Source organism: Mytilus trossulus, chromosome 11, assembly GCF_036588685.1.
Source record: "Mytilus trossulus isolate FHL-02 chromosome 11, PNRI_Mtr1.1.1.hap1, whole genome shotgun sequence".
In the NCBI taxonomy this organism is placed as follows: Eukaryota; Metazoa; Mollusca; class Bivalvia; order Mytilida; family Mytilidae; genus Mytilus; species Mytilus trossulus.
The window spans coordinates 42,500,848-42,525,778 of NC_086383.1; the positions used below are offsets into that span (position 1 = coordinate 42,500,848).

Genomic DNA, 24,931 nt, shown 5'->3' on the forward strand with positions numbered 1-24,931 from the left:
AGCTTGCAAGAAACAGATTGTGTTCAAGTTCCTTCTGTGCAGTACATGATATGGTACTAAGAATTACAAATAAAGAAATTTCGATACTTGAACTTACTTTGACAGTTTTTCTTCGCTTTGAAATTGCCACCCCGTGTCAAACATAGCCGACACCCCGCATGTGGCGTTCTACACGGTGAAAATGGTTGGCTTTCAAATGTGGTGGAGTACAAACAGTAGTGATATCGCTTATCTGTCACCTGTTCATTATTTTGAGTTGAGCATCTTGAGGAAAATTTGAATAAAATACATACTGCATCACACAGAAATTGAAAGACCCACATCTTTATAGGTGAGAACACTGTTTCATCATAAAAGGTAATATGTATTATTTAATAAAATAGAATTGAAATAAGTGTGTCGTTTAATTTTTATTTGTTTTATTGAAGCTAAAGTTTAAAAATCTGTATTACCACAGGTAACATAGTAATTTGTAGCGCAATTCTTGTAACTTCGTTTGAGTTTTCCGCTGTCACAACCATTTGTTGCGATGCATGTGTCGTCTTCTTCAACACGACCAAACTTGGGAAGTTGATCTGAAAGAAGAAACATCAAGATGAATTATTTTTATTTAAGTAATTTATTAAGTATTAGCAGTCGATAGTTTTCGCGTTAACACTATACTCTATTTCTGATTTTTACGATTACCCTAGTAAATGTCAAAGAGATTTATTTTGTGTTCAACAAAACTATTGCGAATAGACACTTATGCCGTAAACAACTGAAAAAATTACTTTAGTTCAACACATAATAACCGTTTATAAATCTGAGAAATATTCATGCGTATCTTTCGTGTTGAACAATGACCAACCTGTCATACAAGATAGCCGTCTCTGCAAGACATAGTATCTTCTATATTCATTTTATTCTAGATTTGTCAATTTAATTGTTTTATCATGAGACCAATGTGAGAAGCAATATGTAGACCTTCTTCTGTTGTCTGTTCTATGGTCGGGTTGTTGTCTCTTTTGCACATTCCCAATCTCTATTCTCAATTTTATTGAACTCTGCTGTGAATAACCGAACTAAATTTCATATAATTAACCAATGTCGAGTTAATGTACTCACGTTCCCAAACTTTGTAACAGCCGACGCAATTGCAGTTCGTCTTCCTAACGAAGGAACTTATATTCGCAATACAATAACAATCTTCTTCCTTTTAAAGACAACATTTAAACTGTTATTGATTAATATATAAAAAAGGAGAAAAAACACCAAACAGTATGTCAAAGAAACATAATATTTAAAAAATCATTTATCTAAAGTAGAAAAGTGCATATCAACTATGTATTTATAAATCTTAAACTGTTATTATTTAATATATAAGAAAGGAGGTAATACCGCCCCAACATTATGTCGAAGAAACCAGCTTACCTAAAACAAAATGATAAATTATCTGTAAAAAAAACCAACCATTCTATATAGAGTTCTCGTACTTTTTGTGGAATTCATCACCAAAAACACTTTGTAGTCATATGGAATCAAATTCCGAGTTTATTAAAAGATATTTGTAGAAACATGACAATCAACAAACAAAAGTGCAATGTCATTATTATTTACAAAGGTCCTTTGAAAATGAAATAACAAAATAAAAGGAACATAACTACTAAGAGGACGACGAGTTTATTTCTTTGCATATGGTTTTGATGTTTGACACGAGGTTAAACATAGACATAATAATCAGTTTTAATCGATATAAGGCTGAATTACTAATTTTATACTTCATGTATTTTTTTCGAGTATTTCAAATCCTATGTGGCTTATGTGCATTTGAATGAAAATAGAATCCCGTTGTCTTGGTATATAGTATTGATTTTCAGTTCTAGTCACCATCACGTAAATGTCATTAGGAATCCCTTTTCCCAATCGTATCACAAAATATAATATGGTCCGTCCTAACTAGTTGACTTACATTAAATCTACTCAATTGCTTTGTAAGAATTGTAAGAACAGTGGGTGATTAAGAAAATACAAAACACTCCTTCTTAAAAATAATATATGGTGTAGTCTGCAAAATTTATTATTCTAACTCACATTGCACACAGAGCAAAGACAGACTTTCTCAGAACATAACGACGGCTGTCGTTAACTTTTTCAAAAACATCTCCTCTAAAATTTATAGGTAAACTGCGTAGGATCGGCAAGACCCTTTTTGGGACATTTTTGTTTGTTGAGATGTGCAAGTAGACTTGGTAATTGATGTCGGAATTTTAACTGTCAAATTTCGCCTGATTGTATCAGGTCTGACAAACAAATTAACGGAACCTGTTGACACACATGCTATTTTATATTTTACTTAATATGAAAAAAATATACAATAACAAACTGTTGATTTTTTTCTATATGATTTTGTTTCTAGTGTCTGATTTTGAGTAAGGGAAAATGTCGTTATGAATGATTGTCCCAATTAGTAAAGCATTGAAATGGGCCTCGAGTAGTATTCAGTATAAATCTGACTTTTACAGTTTGTCATGCTGTTGTCAAAACTAACAAGACTATTGTTTTGCCAAGAATCCTAAAATTTCATTGTTCTGCAGAGTGTCAGAACATCTTCTGTAAAAAAAACACCGTGCACCCGTGTTAAAACTAAGTATTTTTCAATCCCAGACATAGATTACCTTAGCCGTATGCGGCACAACTTTTTGAATTTTGTATCCTCAATGCTTTTCAACTTTGCACTTCTTTGGCTTTATAAATATTTTTTCTTATATGGGCGTCAATGATGAGTCTTTTGTAGACGAAACGCGCGTCTGGAGTATTAAATTATAATCCTGGTACATGTGATAACTATACCAAGATAACTAACTGACCTAGTATTATCTGATTTCAAAATTAAGCGATTATTTGTAAGTATATATCTTTTCTGACCATCGTCATTTTGTTAAGATTTGCTCAAGCTATTAACTGGTCTTTTATTTCATTTGGTACATTGCATATCATCTCCTTAGGCCATTTTTATTGGATTTGACCAAGAGATTTAATTGGTTTATTTTTCGTATCAAATATATAATCTCTTTTAACAGTTATTAGACGTTGAAATGTTCATTGAATTAACTTAACAATATTGCAATCGAAAATGCCATAGACGTTGTAGTCACTCCTTACCTGATCCTTACCTTGTGTTATCCTCTCGTGATTAATCTCGCAGTGTAAAGTGTATTTTTCCATTAAAAAAAATATTTCCAGCAGTATAGATTGAAGAAAAGCCAAGTTGATCTAATAAAGTTATCAAAAGAATTAAAGTGAATATGGTCCAAACTACAAATTCTAGCTTTTTTACCTAGATAAATTCAATTCTGAAATTTGACAGCAATTTGATGAAAATCAAAGTTGATTTGAAAAAGTTATAAAAAAATTAAAGATGCCTATCTGTATTTAATCAGTTGTTTTACCTATTACATTAGTAATTAAATTATTTCATTTCACAGCAATGAATCAAACTACTAAATAGACTGGTATTTGTTAAGATTCATATATATTATTTAGTTACATGGGTTAAATTTGAAGGTCCAGACTAGTAGAGACTGGTTGAGACTGAGTCGAGACTAGTCAAGACAGGTCGGGACTATTCAAGACAGGTCGAGACCATTTTAGACTTCACCTTGATCATCACGTACTGAATCAGACTAATTAAGTAAAGTCGAGACCTAGTAGAGTACAATTAAGTTCAGTTAAGCACTATCGAGACAATGCCACGACTAGTCCAGTAAAATAAGTGCTCGACTTTTCTGGTCGAGCACAACAACTGGTCTTTACAGACTCTGAGTAGTTTGTAGTGCTATGTGAGCGATTCATTGTTATACAAAGATATGAACATACATTATTGACAACGTAATACGTTACCTTAATACTATAAAATTTGGACTTCTCGCATAACATTTGACATTCCAGCTCCAAAGTTTTATAACTTTCAAGTTTAAAGTGTTGGAACTTTCCATTTATTGAATAACATCCTGCAAGAAAGACAAAAAATGCACTATAGATCTCATTTCTAATGATAGTTATGTATTTTGAAACCTGATAAAAATATATGTATAAGTTGAGACGATACGTCACAACATTCAATCAAATTAAACTGAACTCATTATTTTCTGGCGGATAGTGATATATTTGTATTGTCATGCGTGTGCAACATGGTAAGGGACTACATTGATAACTATCTTTGAACTTATTGTATCATTTGTGTAATGTTGAAAGCCTTTTCAATTTACGGGACATAGACATTGGGCTTTATTTGGAAGTACTTGCTATCATTAAAAAGAAAAAGATTCACGAACCATGTGTGTTTAAATGAGTTTATTTTATATATTATGATGTAGACATTAAGAAAAGGTTTTTACCGACAAACAAAATGCTGAAAACACGTGAAAAGCTGAGTGTTTTAAAAGCTTAAATCAATTATCGTACATAACATTCCTCTTTTTCATTTAACTATAATATGAATAAAGCACATTGTATCACATACACAATTGAGAATGGAAATGCTAAAAATGGTAAAGCGACAACAAACCGATCAACAAGCAGATAACATCCGAAGGTTATAAATTGGTCTTAAAAACAGCAAGAAAAAAACCCGTACACAGCGTGTTCAAGCTGACCCCTAAACAAAACTGTAACTAGTTGAATGATAATAAATGTCATACTTAATCCGAAATATATAAAATAAATACAGATTCCGCAACTGCAATATAGGTACTACAAAATATGTAATATTTAAAGAGCGAACCTTGCCGAACTTTTTAAATAATTAAAACTTAACTGTTAATAGTGGAGAACTATCGTAATATACGAGTTACAGTGGTGGAATCTGATTTGTATTCTTCCTACGATTTGAGGAAAGTTGTGTATTATTAATGTTACGTCTTTTTTGTCATGTCTTCACACCAAGACAATTCATTAGAAAATAAGAAAATTCAACGTCATAATTAAATACCAACTAATAGTTTACCGAGAACAGATTTTCCATTAGTGAGGAGATTTTTTTTTCTCACACTGGTCAGGAAATATGAAAATAGCACAAACATTAAGGAAACTAGAATTGAAAATCATACAATACTAACAAAGGCCAGAGGCTCCTGATTTGGGACGGGCGCAAAAATTCGGCGAGCTTGCTTAAGTCAATTTTTAACAATTGTTAAAAGTAATTGTTATTAGATTATTCAATCTCATGTTTTCAAAATGTTTCTCTTCTTGAATTCTACTCTTCTGAAATAACATAATCAAGATAAAGAAATAACACGATTTCATGTTGATATTTGTTCTATTATAAAAAAAACACTTTATAAACAGTGGCCTAAGAAAAAGAGATATATGACATCATTGACAGATACAGCGGGTTGTCATCATTTGGGAATCATGAAAAACCCTGCAAACGTCGAGTTATGTTAATAAAAATATATGTATCGTATATCGTATTTTAAGATAATATATTTGTTTTAACGATGGACTATTGACTATACATTTTTTTTAACCTATCAGAGAAATTGACTGCTTAATAACAAAAAGCTTCTAGCGTGATTGACTGCTTAAATTTGCTGCAAGATTGAATCTGGTTCATCATTTACCAAAACTAGATAGATAAACAAACCTTGTATATGAGTCCAATTAGTTAATGTTTTAAATTTTCCAATCCACACATCTTCCTTTGCATTTTGGAATTCGCCTAGTTCCATTAATAATGTTACATTGCTTTCCAGTACTCCTCCTTTATGTGAACAGAAATTAGCAGCAGTTTTCCATGTTTGTGGTGTGTTGTAAAAAGTTACATTTTGCATGGTCAATTCTGCTGCAAATAAAAAAAAAGAGAGATAAATATTTGCAACAAACGCCTACTTTCTTTAAAATTTTCGACAGAGTTATTCGGTATTTAAAGAATATTGAACGAAAAGAGAATATTTTAATTATTTTTTTTTACTTGATTGATGCCGCTATGGAACGTGCTTTTTATGCGTAAATATGTCTATGCAGACAATTCAGAGAAATTAAGGGAAACAAATACTAAAGGAATCGGATCAGCGACACTGATGAGTCTTGTTAAGACGAAACGCACGTCTGGCGTAATAAATTAAAATCCTGGTACCTTTGATCACTATTCATATACAAAAAAAGTAATATCTTTTAAAATGTCATCAATAAGCACATTCGACCGGAACTAATTCCGATATAAACGTTGAAAGTGAAGATCACGAGAAAATAACTATATTCAAGACAACATTTTCTTAAAAATGTACAAAAATAATGAAGCTATTCAATTTTTTTTTTTAACTATGTACCTTTAACTTTTAAGCGTAAATATGTCTTTGCAGATAATTCAGAGAAGTTATGGGAAACGCATACTAAAGGAATCGGTTCTGCGACACTAATGAGTCTTGTTGAGACGAAACGCGCGTCTGGCGTATTGAATTATAATCCTAGTACCTTTGATCACTATTCATATACAACAGAAGTTATCTCTTTTAAAATGTCATTAATAAGCACATTCGATCGGAACTTATTCCGATATAACTATTTATCTTTAATTGTTAACCTGCACAGACTTACTTTTATATTTTCAAATTCATGGAGAGAATCCATTTTAGATTTGAAGTTCTAATGACAGGCTTGAAATCTAAGAATGTTAAAATTGCTGATCCGAAAGATATTTAAATAGTGTATTCCCATGATTTTTTGTTTTAACTTATTTTGTTATTTTTTATCAATATGCAGTAAAGATCGGCATTTGTTTAAAGATTTCAGTTGCACACGTCAGGCTTTTTATGAAATCGACTCGATAAATACTGAACATATAACATCGCGTATCTGCCTGACTGTATATTTCTAATAACACAGTTGTATACATTTATTTTCGTTTTATACATAACTGTTGATTAGTGTCGTCACCTGTATTGTTTTATTATTTAATTTGTTCGACTCTATCAAAAAAGAGGCAATATTCTGTTGATCTTTTTCACTAAATTGTCCGGTGTACCCGGCTTTGTATCGTATTGAGTCTCAAGAGTATCCTGCACCATAACGTAACAAAAAACAAAATATGTGTTTTTATACATCCAGACGCAATATTTTCATTTACTATCAACCAGTCTTTATTTACTCCAAATACCATGACCTTTGCAAAAAATCTAGATATACTTCTATAGTTATACATTTTGATTTCAGAAAGATTTGAACCATAACCCTGACCTTCTGAAATTACCGATTGAAAAGGGGATTTATCATATGGACATAACATAACACCACTGTTCTTCACATATTTAATTCATTGTTCGTTGTATTTTTAGCACGTGCATTCAATGATCCCTTCCTTTATTTTGTTTTCTCTCAATCGATTTATGACTACTGCACAGCGAGTACTACCGTTGCCTTTATTCACCAAAAAAAAAAAGAAAAAATACTAGCACTAAGTCATGTCATCAGATGTAATAGTAATCGGAATATCTAAAGTACCAAACAGCCAGCGTAGTATATTATACATGTACAATAGTCTGAATGTCATATCTAAAAAACGATGATGAATACTATGCTCATGTTATTAGGGAATTATAGATACTATCTATTCTGATTTTTTCCTAAGACGTCTACTAATTGTTTAGTTCAGATGAATTTATAATGTATTCTAACTTGTTTACATGATTTATCGTTGTTTTTTTAGGGTAGTTTTATATTGTCACTTTTATAGCATGCACTTCTAATAATAAGTAACAAACTACTGTTGGTACAAAAAAAAAAATTTAGATGTCGATGAAATTACATACATTTGAAAGAAATTATAATGTTAATTAAGGAAATAAAACATGATATACCGCCGTTCATAAATCTATTCAACTGAAAATACTCCTGGTCACAAACCAACACTGAGGAAAAAATATAAACTTACGTCAGCAACCCTCTAAAAATTTAAAAAAATAAACAACAATGTTAAAAATAAAAACAAAAATACTGCCATCTCAATACAAATCTTCCTCTTAAAAAACACAAATAGAAACCCAGACAATTTCAATGCATGTATAAAGAATAGGCCTTTAGATTAACAATACATTTCACAGGTCGGGTACACGACCTTTTACGAATACGCATAGTTAAGAATAGTTATTACTGATGTATCCACCACTATAATTGTTCTTTTACATACTATGCAATCGGTATAATCTTGGTCATTCGTTATACAGTGAAACCTGGGTAAACCGAACCCTGATAAAACCGAAATTCAGTTGTAACCGAACAATTTTCAAAGAGCAACAAAATTCCCTATCATTTAACATTAATCTAACCTGAAAAACCCGAACTCTGTCAACATCGAGTTCCGAACGCTTTTTGAAGGCTCCTTAGTAAATATGTCTACAAAAATTACCTGTCAAAATCGATCGATAGCAATCAAAACAAAAAAGTATTTTTAAATATTTGCATGATTTAATTAAACAAACACATGATGACAGAGTATCCCTGAGAGTATTTGAGGTTTAATGAACTGGTGAGTTGTTATTACAAACTAATAAGAATGTTTGTGTGACTGTCTTTGTTTTCAGTTATTAAATGATTTGTTTGTAAAGAAACGTTAAACTGGTCAGCTGCCCTTTCGCCGAAAAGGACAAGAATGGAACTTTTCATTAGATTGATTATATTCTCGTTACTTACATATTTACGGTCATAAATTTGTAACTGCCATTTAGTAGCTAACCTGTTTAATTCAACAATATTGTTAAAGTGTTTCACTGGATTAAGAAGTCGTGCAAGACTTTTGAATTATATGTCCGGGATGCCGAATTCCCTTTAGAGGCCCTATATATATCATTCAGATGCTCCTCATCCGTTATCTATTTGTCAACGATCAAGTCTGAGAATAAACTGGACCCCTGCTATTGTTTCGCTGTTATCTTGTGGAAAAGTATCATTCAGCGGGTAAACAGTGTGTACAGATTACTGAAAATAACGATATCGATTCAACAAAGTAATCGTCTTTTGACAGTGACTTGAAATCTGAATTGGTAACTGAATTAACGGATTAGAAAATAATTATGAAAAGCAAAATCGCTCCACGTCGGACATCATTGAATGATTTATACCTTTACACAACGAGGATTGTGATTGACGAGAGGCGTTTGATTTATATCCAAAAAAAGGAAAAATACGTCTATCTTCATTTACCTAGATTTATACTAGACTAAGTTGTCGTCTGTCGTATCACCTATCGTGCCTTGTCAGTAAGTGCCGAAATTATTTTGGTGTCGACTTCCGTTTACCTCTTCAATCCGAACACCTGTGAAAACCGAACAAAATTCAAAGTCCCGTAGGTGTTCGGTTTGGACAGGTTTCACTACACCAATTAATCAGTTGCAATGGCAGTTTAACTACCAGAAAAAAAAATATCATTGTATTTCATCTTACATTTACAGACCATGGCATTACGTACTAGTTATGACGTCAGAGTAACGAGTAAATATTCTTTCCTCAGAAAATAATGATTTACATAGTCGATTGTTTGACTAATGGATTGGTATTTAACCAGCAATGAAAAATCCAATCCAGTAGTATTTGCCAGAGAAGTATGGTTAAGGTCGTAAAAAGCAATTAAGACCACCAACGGGTAATGTATATAAATACCCTTTCCAGCATTTACAGTAGCAATCCAAAAAATACGACCTCAAATCAATTTAAGACATAGCATATTAATTCTGCAGTGTACACCTAGCATTTGGGATGTTGTTTTAAAGGTTATTATTATCTAATTATGAATTGATGAATGTAAATGAATCAAACTTTTCAAACTTTACTATTGCAAAAAGTAAAATCACAAAAATACTGAACTCAAAGGAAAATCAATTAGGAAAGTCCATAATCACATGGCAAAATCAAATAACAAAACGCATCAAAAACGAATGGACAAGAACTGTCATATTCATGATTTGGTACAGGCATTTTCAAATGTAGAAAATGGTGGATTAAACCTGGTTCTATAGCGCTAACATTGCAACATTCGCCAGTTCGGTTGCGTAGCGCATCTTAGTATGACAATTTATACTATTAATATTCTTTCCTAAGAAAATAATGATTTACATAGTCGATTGCTTGACTAATGGATTGGTATTTAACCAGCAATGAAAAATCCAATCCAGTAGTATTTGCCAGAGAAGTATGGTTAAGGTCGTAAAAAGCAATTAATACCACCAACGGGTAATGTATATAATTACCCTTTCCAGCATTTACAGTAGCAATCCAAAATATACGACCTCAAATCAATTTTAGACATAGCATATTAATTCTGCAAATTACATTAAGCATTTGGGATGTTGTTTCAAAGGTTATTATGATATAATTATGAATTAATGAAGGTAAACTTTTCACACTTGACTATTGCAACATTCGCCAGTTCGGTTGCTTAGCGCATCTTAGTATGACAATTTATATTTCCTTGAAGTTTATTGAAATTTTGACTTTATTGTTTTTTTTTATTAAGTATGGAGTTTTTATGATAGCGACGGCAATTATGAAAATTCTAAACCCTAGATAAACATAATGAACTTCTACTGTTGACACACAAATGTGGAAGATGAAGTAGAGGAATAACAATGCAAGCAAATGTTGTCGATTCGTTTGATATGTTTTTTTCACTTAATTTTTCTATTTGATTAAGAACTTTCCGATTAAATTTTCCACGGAGCTCAGTACTTTTATGATTTTACATTTCACCCTTGTACATGTATCAATAATTATATTTAAGGGATGACTGTAATATTTTTTTCTGTCTATGAAGAAATAACATAAAAAATTGGGTGCACACTGAATAACGCGCGTAGCGGGTTATTTTACCGTGTGCACCAAATTTGTTATGTTATTTCGAATAGACAGAAAAAATATTACAGTCATTTCTTATATTTTAATTCTAAATTCCTTTATCAACCGTAAAAAAAAACCAAGAAAAAACGTTGATGACGTCACGGTCACATGACTAAATTATGTCTATGGGCTCATAACAAAATTACGTCAGCCAATCTCAAGACGCGTTACATCCAACATTAAGTTATATAAACATATACATAATAATTACTAAATGATACAAACATAATAATATGTCTTTTCTTACCTTCACATTTTAATAAAATAAGAAAAACTGAAACCAGAAATTGAAATTTATCCATAAATGTAAGCTAGACTTATGAAGGATGAACACACACCAACGAGGAAGTGTTTGTCATAAAATATTCACCTTATTTTTATGTAAATTTAAAGTATCACAGTAAGTTATTTATAGCAGAGGTGAACCCAGTAAGTTATTTACAGTATAGGTGAACATTAAATACCAAATAAACATCGATACGAAAAATGTATCAGAGTATGTTAACATACTATAATGGTATTTCTATTTTACAAATTGTGACTTGGATTACGAATTGTAAGGAGAGCAAGGAATAAGTTACAATAAAAGTTCAACGGTGAATCTTCCGAAAAGATAAAACAAATAATAATTCCAGTAAATTTTCTATACTAAACACACTGAATGTCACTGTAAATGCACGGCGTCAGTACAGCTTGGCCGCTGGTATCCAACTGAACATTTATATAAAAAAATATTAAATGTAGTAATAAGATTAGTCATTTAATGATATAAAATATAATACAATGAAAAACATATTTATGATAACAGGAAATGGACATTGCTAGATTTAAAAAGGAATTAACTTTATAAAATGTAACAATTTCGAGAAAAATAGTCGCTTCTTTTTAGATAAAGTTTGATTATCCCAAAATGAAGTAAAGAAGAATATATCGCTGTCATATATCCCTTGATGACAATGATATATGATGTTATGTTAAGGATAATGTTAAACATATTATATAGATTTATTAAAGGGCCACCACTAGCTACCAGATATATAAACAAAATTCTAAAGCATATATTTCGTTTTATTCATTCATGAGTGCATGCTAAACTAACGAGGATGACCACATACCAATAAGGAAGCGTTTGTCATGAAATATAAACCTATGTGAATTTAAAGTATCAATAACAGTAGTAAGTTATTTACTGCGAAGGTGAACACAGTGAGTTATTTAAAGCAGAGGTGAACACAAAATACTACGCAGTCGTACAAAAAAAACTACATCGATAAAAAGAAGTTTTCATAAGTATATAACATACCTACCCATTGTAGCATTGTTTTTACACCAATTATTTATACAGTTAATTTTTGGACCAGTTCAAACCTTTTAAACGTATTTATAAACAATGGGGTTTACCATAATGATTAATTGAGTCTTCTAACAAGTCAAGATAAGATCAACTGTTTGGCAAGGTTTTCATCCGGATTAAACATTTAAGAGAAATATGTTTTGTTGTCAACAAAAAAATGTCAATTGTATTTTTTATAATAAAAAAAACAAGTAAAGATAACAATCAGAAAATCCTAGAGCAGATCGAATCAGTTTGTTTAAAATGCGAATAAAATAAGCATGCATCGCTGTTTGTTTATTATTCAATCAGCGATTATTGTGTTTTGCATATTTCTTTTTTATTTCCTCATCTTAAATTAAATTAAGGCAAATTTCCTCGTTTTTTTACTGCTTTTTCCGAGTTTAAATTGTCTTTCTTCCATATGACAGCTAAAGAGATAATACAAAGAAAAGTTCAATAGGTAGTATATTCAATTAAAAATCAAAATTTATAGCTGCTATTTCTCAGAAAGAGAACTTTACGAGATATCACTTGATGTAAATGATATATGATGTTATGAAATAATAAATGTTAAAACATCTTATATAGATTTATTAAAGGGGTACTCATAACGAGTTATATGATTAAATCAATTATTACTGAAAGTGAAATATTGATATAATGTTTCGCTTTAAGCCGCCAGTAAAGTTCCATTTTGTCAAATTAAGTAAAGAAACATTGTTGAGGAATTATTCAATTTTACCTTAAGTTTTAGTTTGAGATGGATAACACATGCATTATACAGGTTCGGTTATTTAAAGGGAAAATAATGTCAGCAATGAATGTGAAACAAAGATAAATAATTTGATTGACTGATTCGATCCCCAAAAATCACTCTTACAGTTTAAAAGTAAAAATGATGATTATCATACAATTTTGATCTTTTAAATGAAATTGAGAAAAAACACATTTGCACGTGTTTGCTATCAATATATATATGTTTGTATCGCTTATATGACCTCCGGAGGGTCTTCGGAGGTCTACCCGATAGTATATTAGATGGCGTCATGACTAAGATACACAAGAAACGCAGCTACATATTATCGGGGCAATTTCATGTAAATTCTTTATTTTAGACTTTTTAAAACTAGGGTAAATGGTCAACATGCTTATAAATCAAATATGACATTTTAGGGCTAATCGGTGGATATGAAATGATAGCAAATGCCCCTTTCAACAAAGTATCAAATTAATAAACAAAAAATATTGTTGTGAAATATGTAGATGAACCAAATTATGTTATTTATAAGTTAAAATTCAGCCTAATTATTATTATCCTATGCGTTTTGTCTATCATTTGGGAAACAGATAAAATTATCAAAGAAAACAGCTATGTTTGAAATCTGAAATATTAGGACTAGTTCATAAGAATGAAGGATAGCGATTTTGCAATGTCTTTTTAAATTTTGGTTGTGATGGTGCATAATTTACAGATATACGTTATACTCCAAGAAAACTGAAAGAAGTGTGTACTAAAGAATAGCAACATAGGATAGTAATATATTTAAAAAAAACAACACCACTGTATGCTACATTCATAAAAAATACAAAGCTGAAAAGTTTCAACAAACAAATCATACCGTAAACTATACTGTATTGTGAAAATGTACCATTTGTTTCGGCACGAAACTTTTAACCCGTTGAGTTATCATGGGAACCCATTAAGTTGGTTTCATAAAATAAAGGATTGTTTTAACCACAAGGAAAAGACTACTACAGCAGCTGTATTTGTCAAAACCTTCGAATTCTGTAGATTGTCAACACTCTTCAACAGTGTACTTAATTTGGTCTTCCTCTTTTTTTTCAAACATCACAGATAAAAGTCTCGTCTTGCTTACACAGTGATACACGTGTGACGAAGGCTCACATGCAAAACAATTTGGAAACATATCTATATACAGGCTCATTATGCATACAAGAATTGCATTATATGAAAGGCTTTTACCTAAACTATCACATTTCAAATTGTAAGTTAGAATCAAACCTTTGTGCATCAAACGAGATAAACTGTTTAGGCATATAGCAGCAATAAATAGAGCCATATTTGCGATCACTTGGGAATTTGAATCATACTTCCTCCTTTTCCGTATTTCAGTATTGCAATTATACTGCATTGTACTTGAGTCTATTTGAAACTTACGAAGTATATAAACTGTTTCTTAGAAGATGTTGATTTTATAATATTTTGTGTGATTGTCTGTAGTGTCTGAGTATTTGTTGTCAGTTTGTAATGTTTAAACTGATTCCTGGCAGGTATATTACAGCGTTTAGTTATTTTCTAATTTGTCAAAATTTAAGCACGTAGATCTATGTGTAAAACCATACAGTATTGACTTGCGATTTGATATATCTTCAGTAAAACATGTTTGTGCGTATTGCTATGTGTTTCTTCAATCTCTCAACATTGGCTAGAGATATAAGAGGAGAGTTCAAATCCCACAACATATGTTTAGCGCCGAAACATTGTTTAGCCGGTTACAAGTCTGGAGCCCTTAGGCTGTGTTAGTCTCGTATGTTGTTTTTAATATTTAGTTCATATATTTCTTTTGGAGTTTAGTGTTATATTATCACTGAACTACATTTGTAGTACACATTTTAATTTAGGGGCCAGATGAAGACCACCTCCGGTTGCAGGCTTTTCTTGCGGTGTTGAAGACCCATTGGTGGACTTCTGCCGTTGTCTGCTCTTTGTTCGGATTTTTGTGTCTTTGACTTATTACACATTTCCATTCTCAATTTCATGATTACTTACGCAAAAAAGTAAAATAACAAAAATACTGATCTCTGAGGAAAATTCAATCGGAAGGTCCAAAATCACACGACAAAACCAAAATGACAAAACATATCACATGAATGAACCACAACTGTTATATTTTTGATTTGGTACTGGCATTTTCATAGTAGAAAAATATGGATTGAACCTGGTTTTATAGCGCTTAACCTCTCACTTGTACGACAGTCTTATCACATTCCGTTATATTTACAACAATGCTTAAACAAAACAGACATAATAAATAAAATAGTCAAAATATGGGTACATCACTCATCACTGTATGAGATTCTTAAAACATCAATTTTACAAAAAAGCACAAAAGCATTTTTAAAAATAAATAAAAAAAACATTCATTGCTTCTGCTTCGCGTGTCTGATGTCAAAAAATTTAAACGTCACATAAAAAGAAATGTTGACGTTCAATGTTGATATAAATTATTTTAGAAAAAGAAGAGATAAAAGACACAACGGTACAGTCAAACGTTTAATTGATTGCCATTTGGTTAACATTTTGCCATTTTGGAGTACAGTAAGACTGTGCATAATCGTATCTAATATTGTTAACAGCTTGAGGATATTTAAACTTCCCATTGTGTTGACTGACCTTTTTGACTTCAACATGTTCAATGTCATGGTAAACTACAGGCTGTGGCGTTTTGTTGTGTACATGCATATCAACTGTCACTTTCTCTCTTCCGACCGATTTGGCTCGGGACAGGCTGTTTTCTTATCAGAGAGCCTACACATCAGTGATCATTAAAAAAACCAAACACACAGCGATATTTGCTAGATACTTATAGACCTTTTTTGGGGGAAGGGGGGGGGGGGGGGGGTTAACATATTATTTTCGAGAAATGTATAAGATGAATAACAAAAGTGACACAATATAAATATTATGTCTATTCAAAGTTTAGGATGTATTATGCTAGTACGTATTGTAAACTTAATTAAAACTAAATAGTCGTCCAATTGAGGTCACGTTGCATGACTGTTCATTCTTATGTTGAATGTTTTACTATTTTAAAGTTCTTCAGTCACTTATTTTCAACTGTACGATCGTTCTTTTATTTCGGAAAGTTAACATTAATCAATGAATTGAATGCTGTCCAGATATTATTATTGTTCTAATGTATTGCAATAGTACATCGGTGGCGGTATAATCAACTGACTGATCGATATTCGATGATTGTCAAACTAGGATTATCCGATTAGTTATTTATAAGATTTTATGTCAACATAAACATCAAATCTGTTTTAGTTTTAGTGTGATGAGTTAATTTTTTCATCAAATGTTTTTAAATACTCTTTTAAGGACTAGACTTTGAGTAGTAATACACAGTTTGAATTTTTAATTTATTTGGTGCTATTACGCCACTTTTAAGCACCGCTTTTTGGCTGTTTTGTGGCGGCCAGTGGTTATTGGTGGAGGAACCCAGAGTGCCCAGAGAAAACAACCGACTTTTAATAGAAAACTGACAATCCTGGTCAATTAGAATTAGAGTCGAGTGCACCGGCTCAAAACCTATCTGAACGAGACACGGAAGAACTTCCCAATTTTAAATTAGAAGACCAAAGCACAATCTATTACCTAATCCGTGGATAAATGTCCATATACATTCATTACTTCCTGTTTTAATAGATTTTTAATCAAAACATTAAAAATGTCATTCCCGGCTAAAAAACCCGCTATTTATATCATTCATGGATATCGATTAGAGATAAAGTGTAGGTAGGCTAACGTGTTAGTAATTTGTAGAGGATACAACAGATCGGAAGTGGTGGGGGTTTGGGGGTTGCAAAAAGCTAACATAAAACCGTGATTAAAAGAAAAGATGAATGATTATAGACACTTAAAAAAATACACTGAAAACTAAAACTTGAGTGGTAGGTAGTTTCTAATGCACTGGTGTTATCTTTTCGATTCTTTGAGATTTTATCATTACTAAAATATCATAACTCTATGACAAAACAAACACGTTTATTATGGTTGATTATATATCATTATAAATATTTGAAACAGAGTATGGGGATGGTTGGAATCCCGCTAAAATGTATATCCCACCTCCCCCCTCACTCATATTTTGTGTGTACGCTTCAGATTATAATAACATGTGACACAAAGAAGATCGTCAGGTAAAATATGTACTTGTTGTGTATAGTATTGAAGTTGACAGTAAAATATGTGTAATATTTTTTGTAAACTTTTGTAAAATAAATCTTGTTAAATTTTATTATCGATTTGTATCTTTTGTTGGCTACCATTAGAAGGTGATTTCTGACCGTAACAGAAATTGGGGGCTCCTCCTAGATTAACGTAAATATCTTATTAAAAAAGTATTTTTATTATAACTAGCCAACACAATTGTACAAAACGTCATTTGATGCCGGTAAATTTAAAAAAAAGCCATACCTGGAAAGTTTTGATTATTTGAAAAACGAGGAATTAGTGATGCTTGCTAAACATCTGAAATTAGATTCTTAAGTAATATGAGAAAACAAATTATTAAAAATATGTTCTAGACAAATTAGTTGAGGCAGAAATTTTAGGTTAAGAGGCTCTTGACCTTAAGTGTCGAAAATGTTGTCGCCTTGATATTCAAACAACTTGAATTTGAACATGAACATGAATTAAAAGAACTGGAAATGAAAGAGACGGAGAAAATAAAAGAACTTGAAATGAAGGAAAGATTGGAACTGGATACAAAGAAAAAGAAAATGAATTTAAATAAAACAAACTGGAGATGAGAGAAAGGCTAGAGATGGAGAAAACAAAGAAAAAACAAGATGAACTTACATTCAAACAGGCAGAAATTGAAATGAGGGAAAGGCTAAAGATGGAAAAAATGAAAATTTAAATGGTCAAAGATGAAAGCTACATTAAAGTCCAGTCAAAATCAGAATATTTTGATGCAGAACAAAATATACGTGTGGTTCCCAGATTTTGTGAACAGTCGATAAGCAGCTGTTATTTAAGATAATTGTCCAATTTCAGATAAAAGAAGTTTCATTGGGTCAAAATGTTAATACTACCAGTGGAAATTACAAAAATCAAAGCACTGAGCGTACTGATAGTAAGCCTGTTGCACAGCATAAGTGTCAGTCCAATTATAATATGTCTAGTCCAAAATTTGATACTTTTGAGAAGAAGTCACTGACTTGTGCTTATTGTACGAAGAATGGCCACATGATGGCTGTTTATGCTGCAGAGGAAGAATGAACGAAACAATAAGCAGAAGCCCAGTGCTTGTACGACACCTTTTGTTACCAGTACGTTTGAATGTCCTGCGAATCAGGCTTTGAAGTCCAGTTTTTATGATAACATAGAGGAATATAAACCCTTTATGTCTAATGGGTTTGTTTCTATTGTTACAATTCTACTCCTCAGCCTATTAAGATTTTACGGGACACTGTACGTCGCAGTCTTCAAGGTGTGTTGCCTTTGTCAGATAAGACTTCTGTTGGTGGGGTGCTCCGTTTTGTTACAAGGTGTAGAGTTATGTGATAGATGTTTCTCTCCATCGTATTTATCTGAAGTCAGATTTGATTACCGGACCAGTTATTGTGGGTGGTCGCCCTAATCTCCTTATTGAGGGTGTTACATAATTATCTAGCTAGAAACAAAATGTTAGCTGAACCAATTGTTACCAGTGAACAGGTGGTGGATGGTAAATCACCTGAAGATGATGTTAAATTAAATCCAGCTTGTGTTGTTACTAGGGCGATGACTAGAAAGCAACACAATGAGGTTTTGCAAGAAGTTGAGTTTGATTACATGCAAGGTCCTGATAGCTCAGCAAAGGCCACAATAATACCACCTGGTGTCAACTTGAATGTTATTAAGTCATGACCAGACGTAAACAGTTATTCATTAGACCGAAGGAATTTATTCGAAGAACAAAAAAAAGAACCCGAGGTTCTTCAGCTCAGCCAGAATTAAGGCTCAACCGCAGGAGGAAGCAGACAAAGTGGCCGAATGCTATTACCATCAAGACGGCATCTTTATGAGGAAATGGAGGCCTCCTGATGCAACTTCATGGGAGGAATGGAGAGTGGTATACCAAGTGGTGGTGCCCTAAGTTTATAGGCAAGAAATTATAAGTCTTGCCCATGACACCCCCGTGGTTGGACATTTAGGTATAAGGAAGACTTGCCTTAAGATCTTGCAGCATTTCTACTGGCCAAGACTTAGAAACGATGTCGCAGAATATTCATGCCATATATGCCAGGTTGTTGGTAAGCCTAACTAGAAAACACCACCAGTACCACTTCTGCCTATTCCAGGTTTTGACGAACCTTTCAGCAGAGTTCTAATTGACTGCGTTGGACCTTTACCTAAGTCCAATACTGGAAATGCGTATGTATTGACGATCATGTGCACATCTAATCGCTTTCCTGCTGCAATTCTGCTAAGAAAGATCAAGACAATTACTATTGTCAACGCTCTTATCAAATTTTTGATATGAACGTCACTGAAGAGTCTTGCGTAGACGAAACGCGCGTCTGGCGTACTTAATCATAATCCTGGTACCTTTGATAACTATTCACGCTAAAAGGACTTCTTAAGTCTATATAGTCCGACCAAGGATCAAATTTCATTTCAGGTTTTTTTCTGCAAGTCGTGTACCAGTTTGGTTTAAGTCCCTTTCTGTTGGTCTTTGGTCATACTGAAAGGGGATCGTGAAAATTGATTAAGAAAAAATGGCTTACTGAACATACTGACTTGAATCGTTTAGACTATGTATCTAGATTTAAAGAAAAAATGTATACTGCATGTCAAATTGCTCAGAAAAAACTTAAGAAATGTACAGAACAAGATGAAAAAGAATGATGAAAGAATTTTATAAGCAAAGGATATCTTAATATATCGACTAAAGATTAGAATATTATAACAAAAGTAAAAACTTAAATAGTGTAAAATGACAACTTATTAAAAACTAATATTTTCTTGTTGCTGTAACAATATTTTAGCGATATTTGTTCATACGATAATGAAATACAAATACAAGATGAGTGTACATTACGTGCGGCATCCGTTATATTTTCCTTGTATTTTACTCTATAAATTATATTATTAAAAATTCGTCATTGTATAAATGAACGAATAGAAAGCAACACAATCGTCTGGTCTGTTCTCCTTTATCGGTACATATTTATCAAAAGCTTCAATTATAAAAATTCCGGAATAAAAGGCATTTTGTAATCTCACAAAACAAATATGCTAATGTGTTTTATTGCAAACCTTTTACTATTCTACTATTCTCTTAGAGACACTAATGTGTTTTTCCTAATGTCGTTCTGGTATTTGGTAAGCTGGAATCAGTAACTTAAAATATGCCGATTTAAAAAAAATATATACACAAATAGTTAGATATTGATCATGACAATTTGGAAATTATAGTATGTATTATTTTTGTTATTCTTACCTTGTTCGCTGTCAAGACCTCACTGTTACATTGAGAAAAAAACAAAACAAAAAAACCCCGACAAAATCAAACAATAAAAAGCAACATTTTAAACTAAACATGTGTTTTTGGTATTTTGTTAGAATCCACTTCAAAGTTAGTAGTTTATCATCACGAATTGCCTTTCCCTCTCTTTCATGTATTTGTCTTCCTTAACTTTGTTATCAAACTATAGTAATCTTGTTAATAACATAGGTATTCGGTCTTTACAGACGGTAAAACTAAACAAGAATACATGTTGATAGTCATAAACTCTTCCCATATGACAGTAATACATATTAACTCCGTGCTCTACAGTGAAATCAGAAGCTTTACCTCGGTCAAGCTTCAAACACAAAATAGTACTTACTGTTTCATAGTGAAATAAACAATCAGTTCAGTTCAGAGATTAGTTCATCATAGAATTCACCAAAACGGAAATTCCGCCAAATGACGTGACAGTCTTTGTCTTTGAAATAAATATGACGTCATATATATGCTTCCAGCGTCAAAATGTGAACATCAAATGTTTTCAGAAAGCACATTTGAAGGTCAGAAATGTGAGTTTCCTTTTAAATGTATTTATGAAATATTCAATATCATTGGTATGACTATAATATTGCCCTATTCTTTAAACGTGTATTTGTAATTTTTTGCGGATTTTAGGTATTTTCATGATTGCGGTAAACAATCAAACCATGGTTTCTTGCACGCTTCAGAATGTATATCAAAACAAAGATAAAAGGCAAATTTATAAATGAAATTTTTTTCTAAATTTATCAAAGAATAAATAATATAAGTAATATTAATTTACGGCTGCAATTAATTATTCCGTAAATATTAAATGACACAAGAAAATGCAAATGATGTTAATGTTGAAAATTCCAAAATTAACCTAAATTAGTAAAGTATTTACGCTATACCTTATGTCAATCTGCAAAGGTTCGTGTTTTGATTAATAACATACAGTGGTTTTTGTCATAAGTGATACAGTTGAACAAGAGAATATCCTCAACAATAAGATGAGATGACAAATGAAATGAATGTCACAGAACGTTAGTTCAATACAATAATTGTATGTCTATTTAATATATTATTATTTAAACTAAAATAGAGACAGGTTGTAAGAAACTGGAATTTAAACAGGTTCAAATACATTCAACTTGTTAATTATAACATGTAAAGCTTTTATAGGGAAACAATACAAAGTCATGTATGCTTTATATATTTTAGAGAAACATTCACACTTAATAATTGTTTAAAGATTGTCCTCAACATAACCCGAATAAAGCGAGAAGAAAACATGTATAAACAAAAAAAATATAAACCAACAAAACTGTCTAGACAAATTCCTGGCAGAACACATATTTTGTGGTAGCTCTTGTAACTCAATTCTTTGAAAATTACATCTTAGCAGGCGAATCAAAATTGAATTAAAATCTTCATGTGATTTTTGTAGACAAAAAGAAGGCTCAGGAAGATTGGCAATGAAATAATGCAAATTATGGTACCATTTCTGCCGAAGCAGCTGAACATTTCGACAATATTTTTTTTATCAGTGAAGCTCGAAGCCATATGTGAAAATTACAAACTTATTAAATTAATGAAGAGGTCATAAACAAAACAATTGACAACAAAATGTATTACACTTAATACCAAAAAAAAGTGTTTAACTAATGAACTTAGTGTGTCGAAAACTTCGACCTAGAACAAAGCACACCTACTTAATAAATTAAAGGGAATGTACCAAACAGATATGATACAAACTGACCATTGTTTAGAATGCAATTGATGTTAGCTAAAAAGCATCACTAAAAAAATATGTACCAATAGACTAGTTCGTCCATTATACAATTTCCAAATAGTTAGATGTTCAACGGTAGACGCATCTCCATGTTCAGTTGTATGTCGAATGATTTCCTGATTTACATAATAAGCTTCGGGGTCTTTTTAACATTGTGGATTTAAGATCCCCTTGGTAATAGACATAGTCAGTGCACTGGAACGATACAAAAGGTATACTGATGCGATTTATTCAAGGGATATTGATAGTTTCCCTAGTCGTTACGTGTTCAAACTGTGTATACATTAAACACTATTTAGCTGTAAAATACTTAATTATTTAATAACTGCTATATAACTCAATACAAAACGGTGTGTTACTACTATTGCTACGGAAGTGACATTTTTTTTTCGATATGAAAATACATTTGTATTGTTTCATTCACGTAAATGCAGAAGGAGAGTGTGGATACAGGAAGCCACAACGTTACAAAATGAGAAATCTCTGCATTAGGGAAGTAGTAACTTACACTTTTTCATCTGTACAACATTAATAAGGTTTAAATCGAATATCATGTAAGTTTTACAGAGTAAATAACAAATTAATGAAGCCGCCCGCCATTTTAAAAGAAATCTACAGAATACTTGTTAGCGGTACATTTGTAATAATTAGGAAATCAGTGATACAGTCAGAACAATTTTATTCAAGATTATTTAACATGTTAACAATATAATCAAACGTTTGAAGTATTTCGATCGTACTACATTTTGTGTACTGAATTTGAAATGAAGCTAAAAGTAATGATAAAATACTAAACAGTCAAACACATACATAGAACACCCATATACATATATTGCTTATCATTTGTTTTCGTCACAATATTATTGTTTGGAAATTTCCTTTGTTGATATCATGGTGTTGGGTTAGTCAACAGTTTGTGTGAATAGCTATATAAATGTTATCCCCGATTGGTTAACATTGTAAATGTATATTTTTTGGTATTGTATTGTTGGAGTGTTCGTCAGTCGGCTCAGTAACTCCTAAATGCTTAAAGTGCAACTGATCATACGTTTTAGTGCCCTATCATTTTCTGTAATATCTAATTGTTCGCATCCAAAAGGAACTACTCTTGAATAATTCTTTTTTATATCTTTTGTCTGATTTATTATTTGTATGTTCTTCCCCCGAAACAAATAGTTTTGGACGGTTGTTAGTTGATTAATTTATTGCATTGTGTGTAATATGCAACTGATCATACACTTGTGTGCTTGTGTCTGTCTTTCTAATATCTAGTTGTTCATATTCTAAAGGAACACCGTTTGTATCCGTTTCGTTTTCGGTTTGGCTTGAATCATATTTTCTATTGTCTTCTCTAGAAACAATGTGGTTGGATTGTACGTTAGTCGGATTATCTTCTACGGGTGTATAATGCAATGGATCATACACGTTTGTGGATTTCACTATTGAAGTTTGTTCTAACTGTTCGTAGTCCGCAGTTAATGCATTACCATATTTTTCAATGGGTTTTTCGATTGATTCGTATTTGCTTTCTTCCTCTATTGAAATTCTTGTGTTGGTTTTGATGGCAGTGTCTGCTGCATTTACAGACTGCAATTGATCATAAGATTGACAATGTGTACTTTTCTCTTTATCTGTCTTATTTAACTGTTCATAGGCGGCAGCAACTGTACTGCTATCCATTCTTCTTGTGCTGGGCTCATCTTTAACAATTGTACTCAACGGCGACAAGTTTTTTGAACGTATCCTTCAATAACAATTAAAATACTGAAACAGGTAACATTATATTAAATACATCAGTATGCAAGGCATTATTGACATAACACCACATCATGATTATTCTTTAAAAATATATCCACCCGTAGTACAAAACAAATAACTTAATGATTTAGAAAAATAAAATTCAAATACATTGTTGTCAATCTAATCGAGATAGTAATAGTGTTACTAAATAAAGCGTAGTATATGGACACGTGATCATGACACGTGTTTCTTAAAAAAACATTTTTACCAGGTACCTTCGTAATGTAAAGTTTTAAAAACAAACACATTAACAATTGAATAACGCACAAAAATTAATTTAAACAAAAGACCTGACAAATTGCATGCGTTTAAACTGAATAGAAACTGTTGCAACCTTTGTTTTTGTACATTTTTTGCTTTTGCAGACAAAATGTTCTTTCATTATTTAATCCGAGAAATGTTTGATATGTTTATCTTGTTGCACGTACATGGTGTGTCTTTTTCGAAAAAAATCTTTTATGTGTGTACACAATAATTTCAGTAAGTTCACAAACTTTATTTTTCTGAAGTTTCGAGTTTAATTAATACGTAACTTGGTAATAACTATGTTGCCATCTAACCAGCTCGGTTAAAAAAAAATCTTACCTTCTTATCATGAAAAATATCCCAACTGATATCAATATTACCACGGTTATTGATACACCAATCCCAATTATTATATCTGAAGAAAAAAAATCAATCTTTTTTTTCCTTCATATATCACGTATGTTTCTTTCTGTTAAAAAAGTAGCACGTAAGTGTTTGTTTCATTTCTGACATTATGGTAAGAATAATTCGAGCTTAAATTTGCCTGTATGTACTTTGATAATTATAGGTTTCATAACGAGTGAGAATTAGATATCGCTTGATATCAACTCGAGTTATTTAATT

The 24,931-nt window shown here is 31.7% G+C and overlaps 1 protein-coding gene across 1 annotated transcript; it reads right to left on the reverse strand.

Moving 5' to 3' along the window:
• Positions 1-23,421: 23,421 nt before the first annotated feature.
• Positions 23,422-24,724, reverse strand: LOC134690374 (uncharacterized). Its single transcript, XM_063550346.1, has 2 exons — positions 24,647-24,724; positions 23,422-24,005 (listed from the first exon to the last, which is right to left on the reverse strand). The coding sequence occupies exons 1-2, from the start codon at positions 24,655-24,657 to the stop codon at positions 23,459-23,461; spliced, it is 558 nt and encodes a 185-aa protein (XP_063406416.1). The 5' UTR covers positions 24,658-24,724; the 3' UTR covers positions 23,422-23,458.
• Between the last annotated feature and the right edge of the window lie 207 nt (positions 24,725-24,931).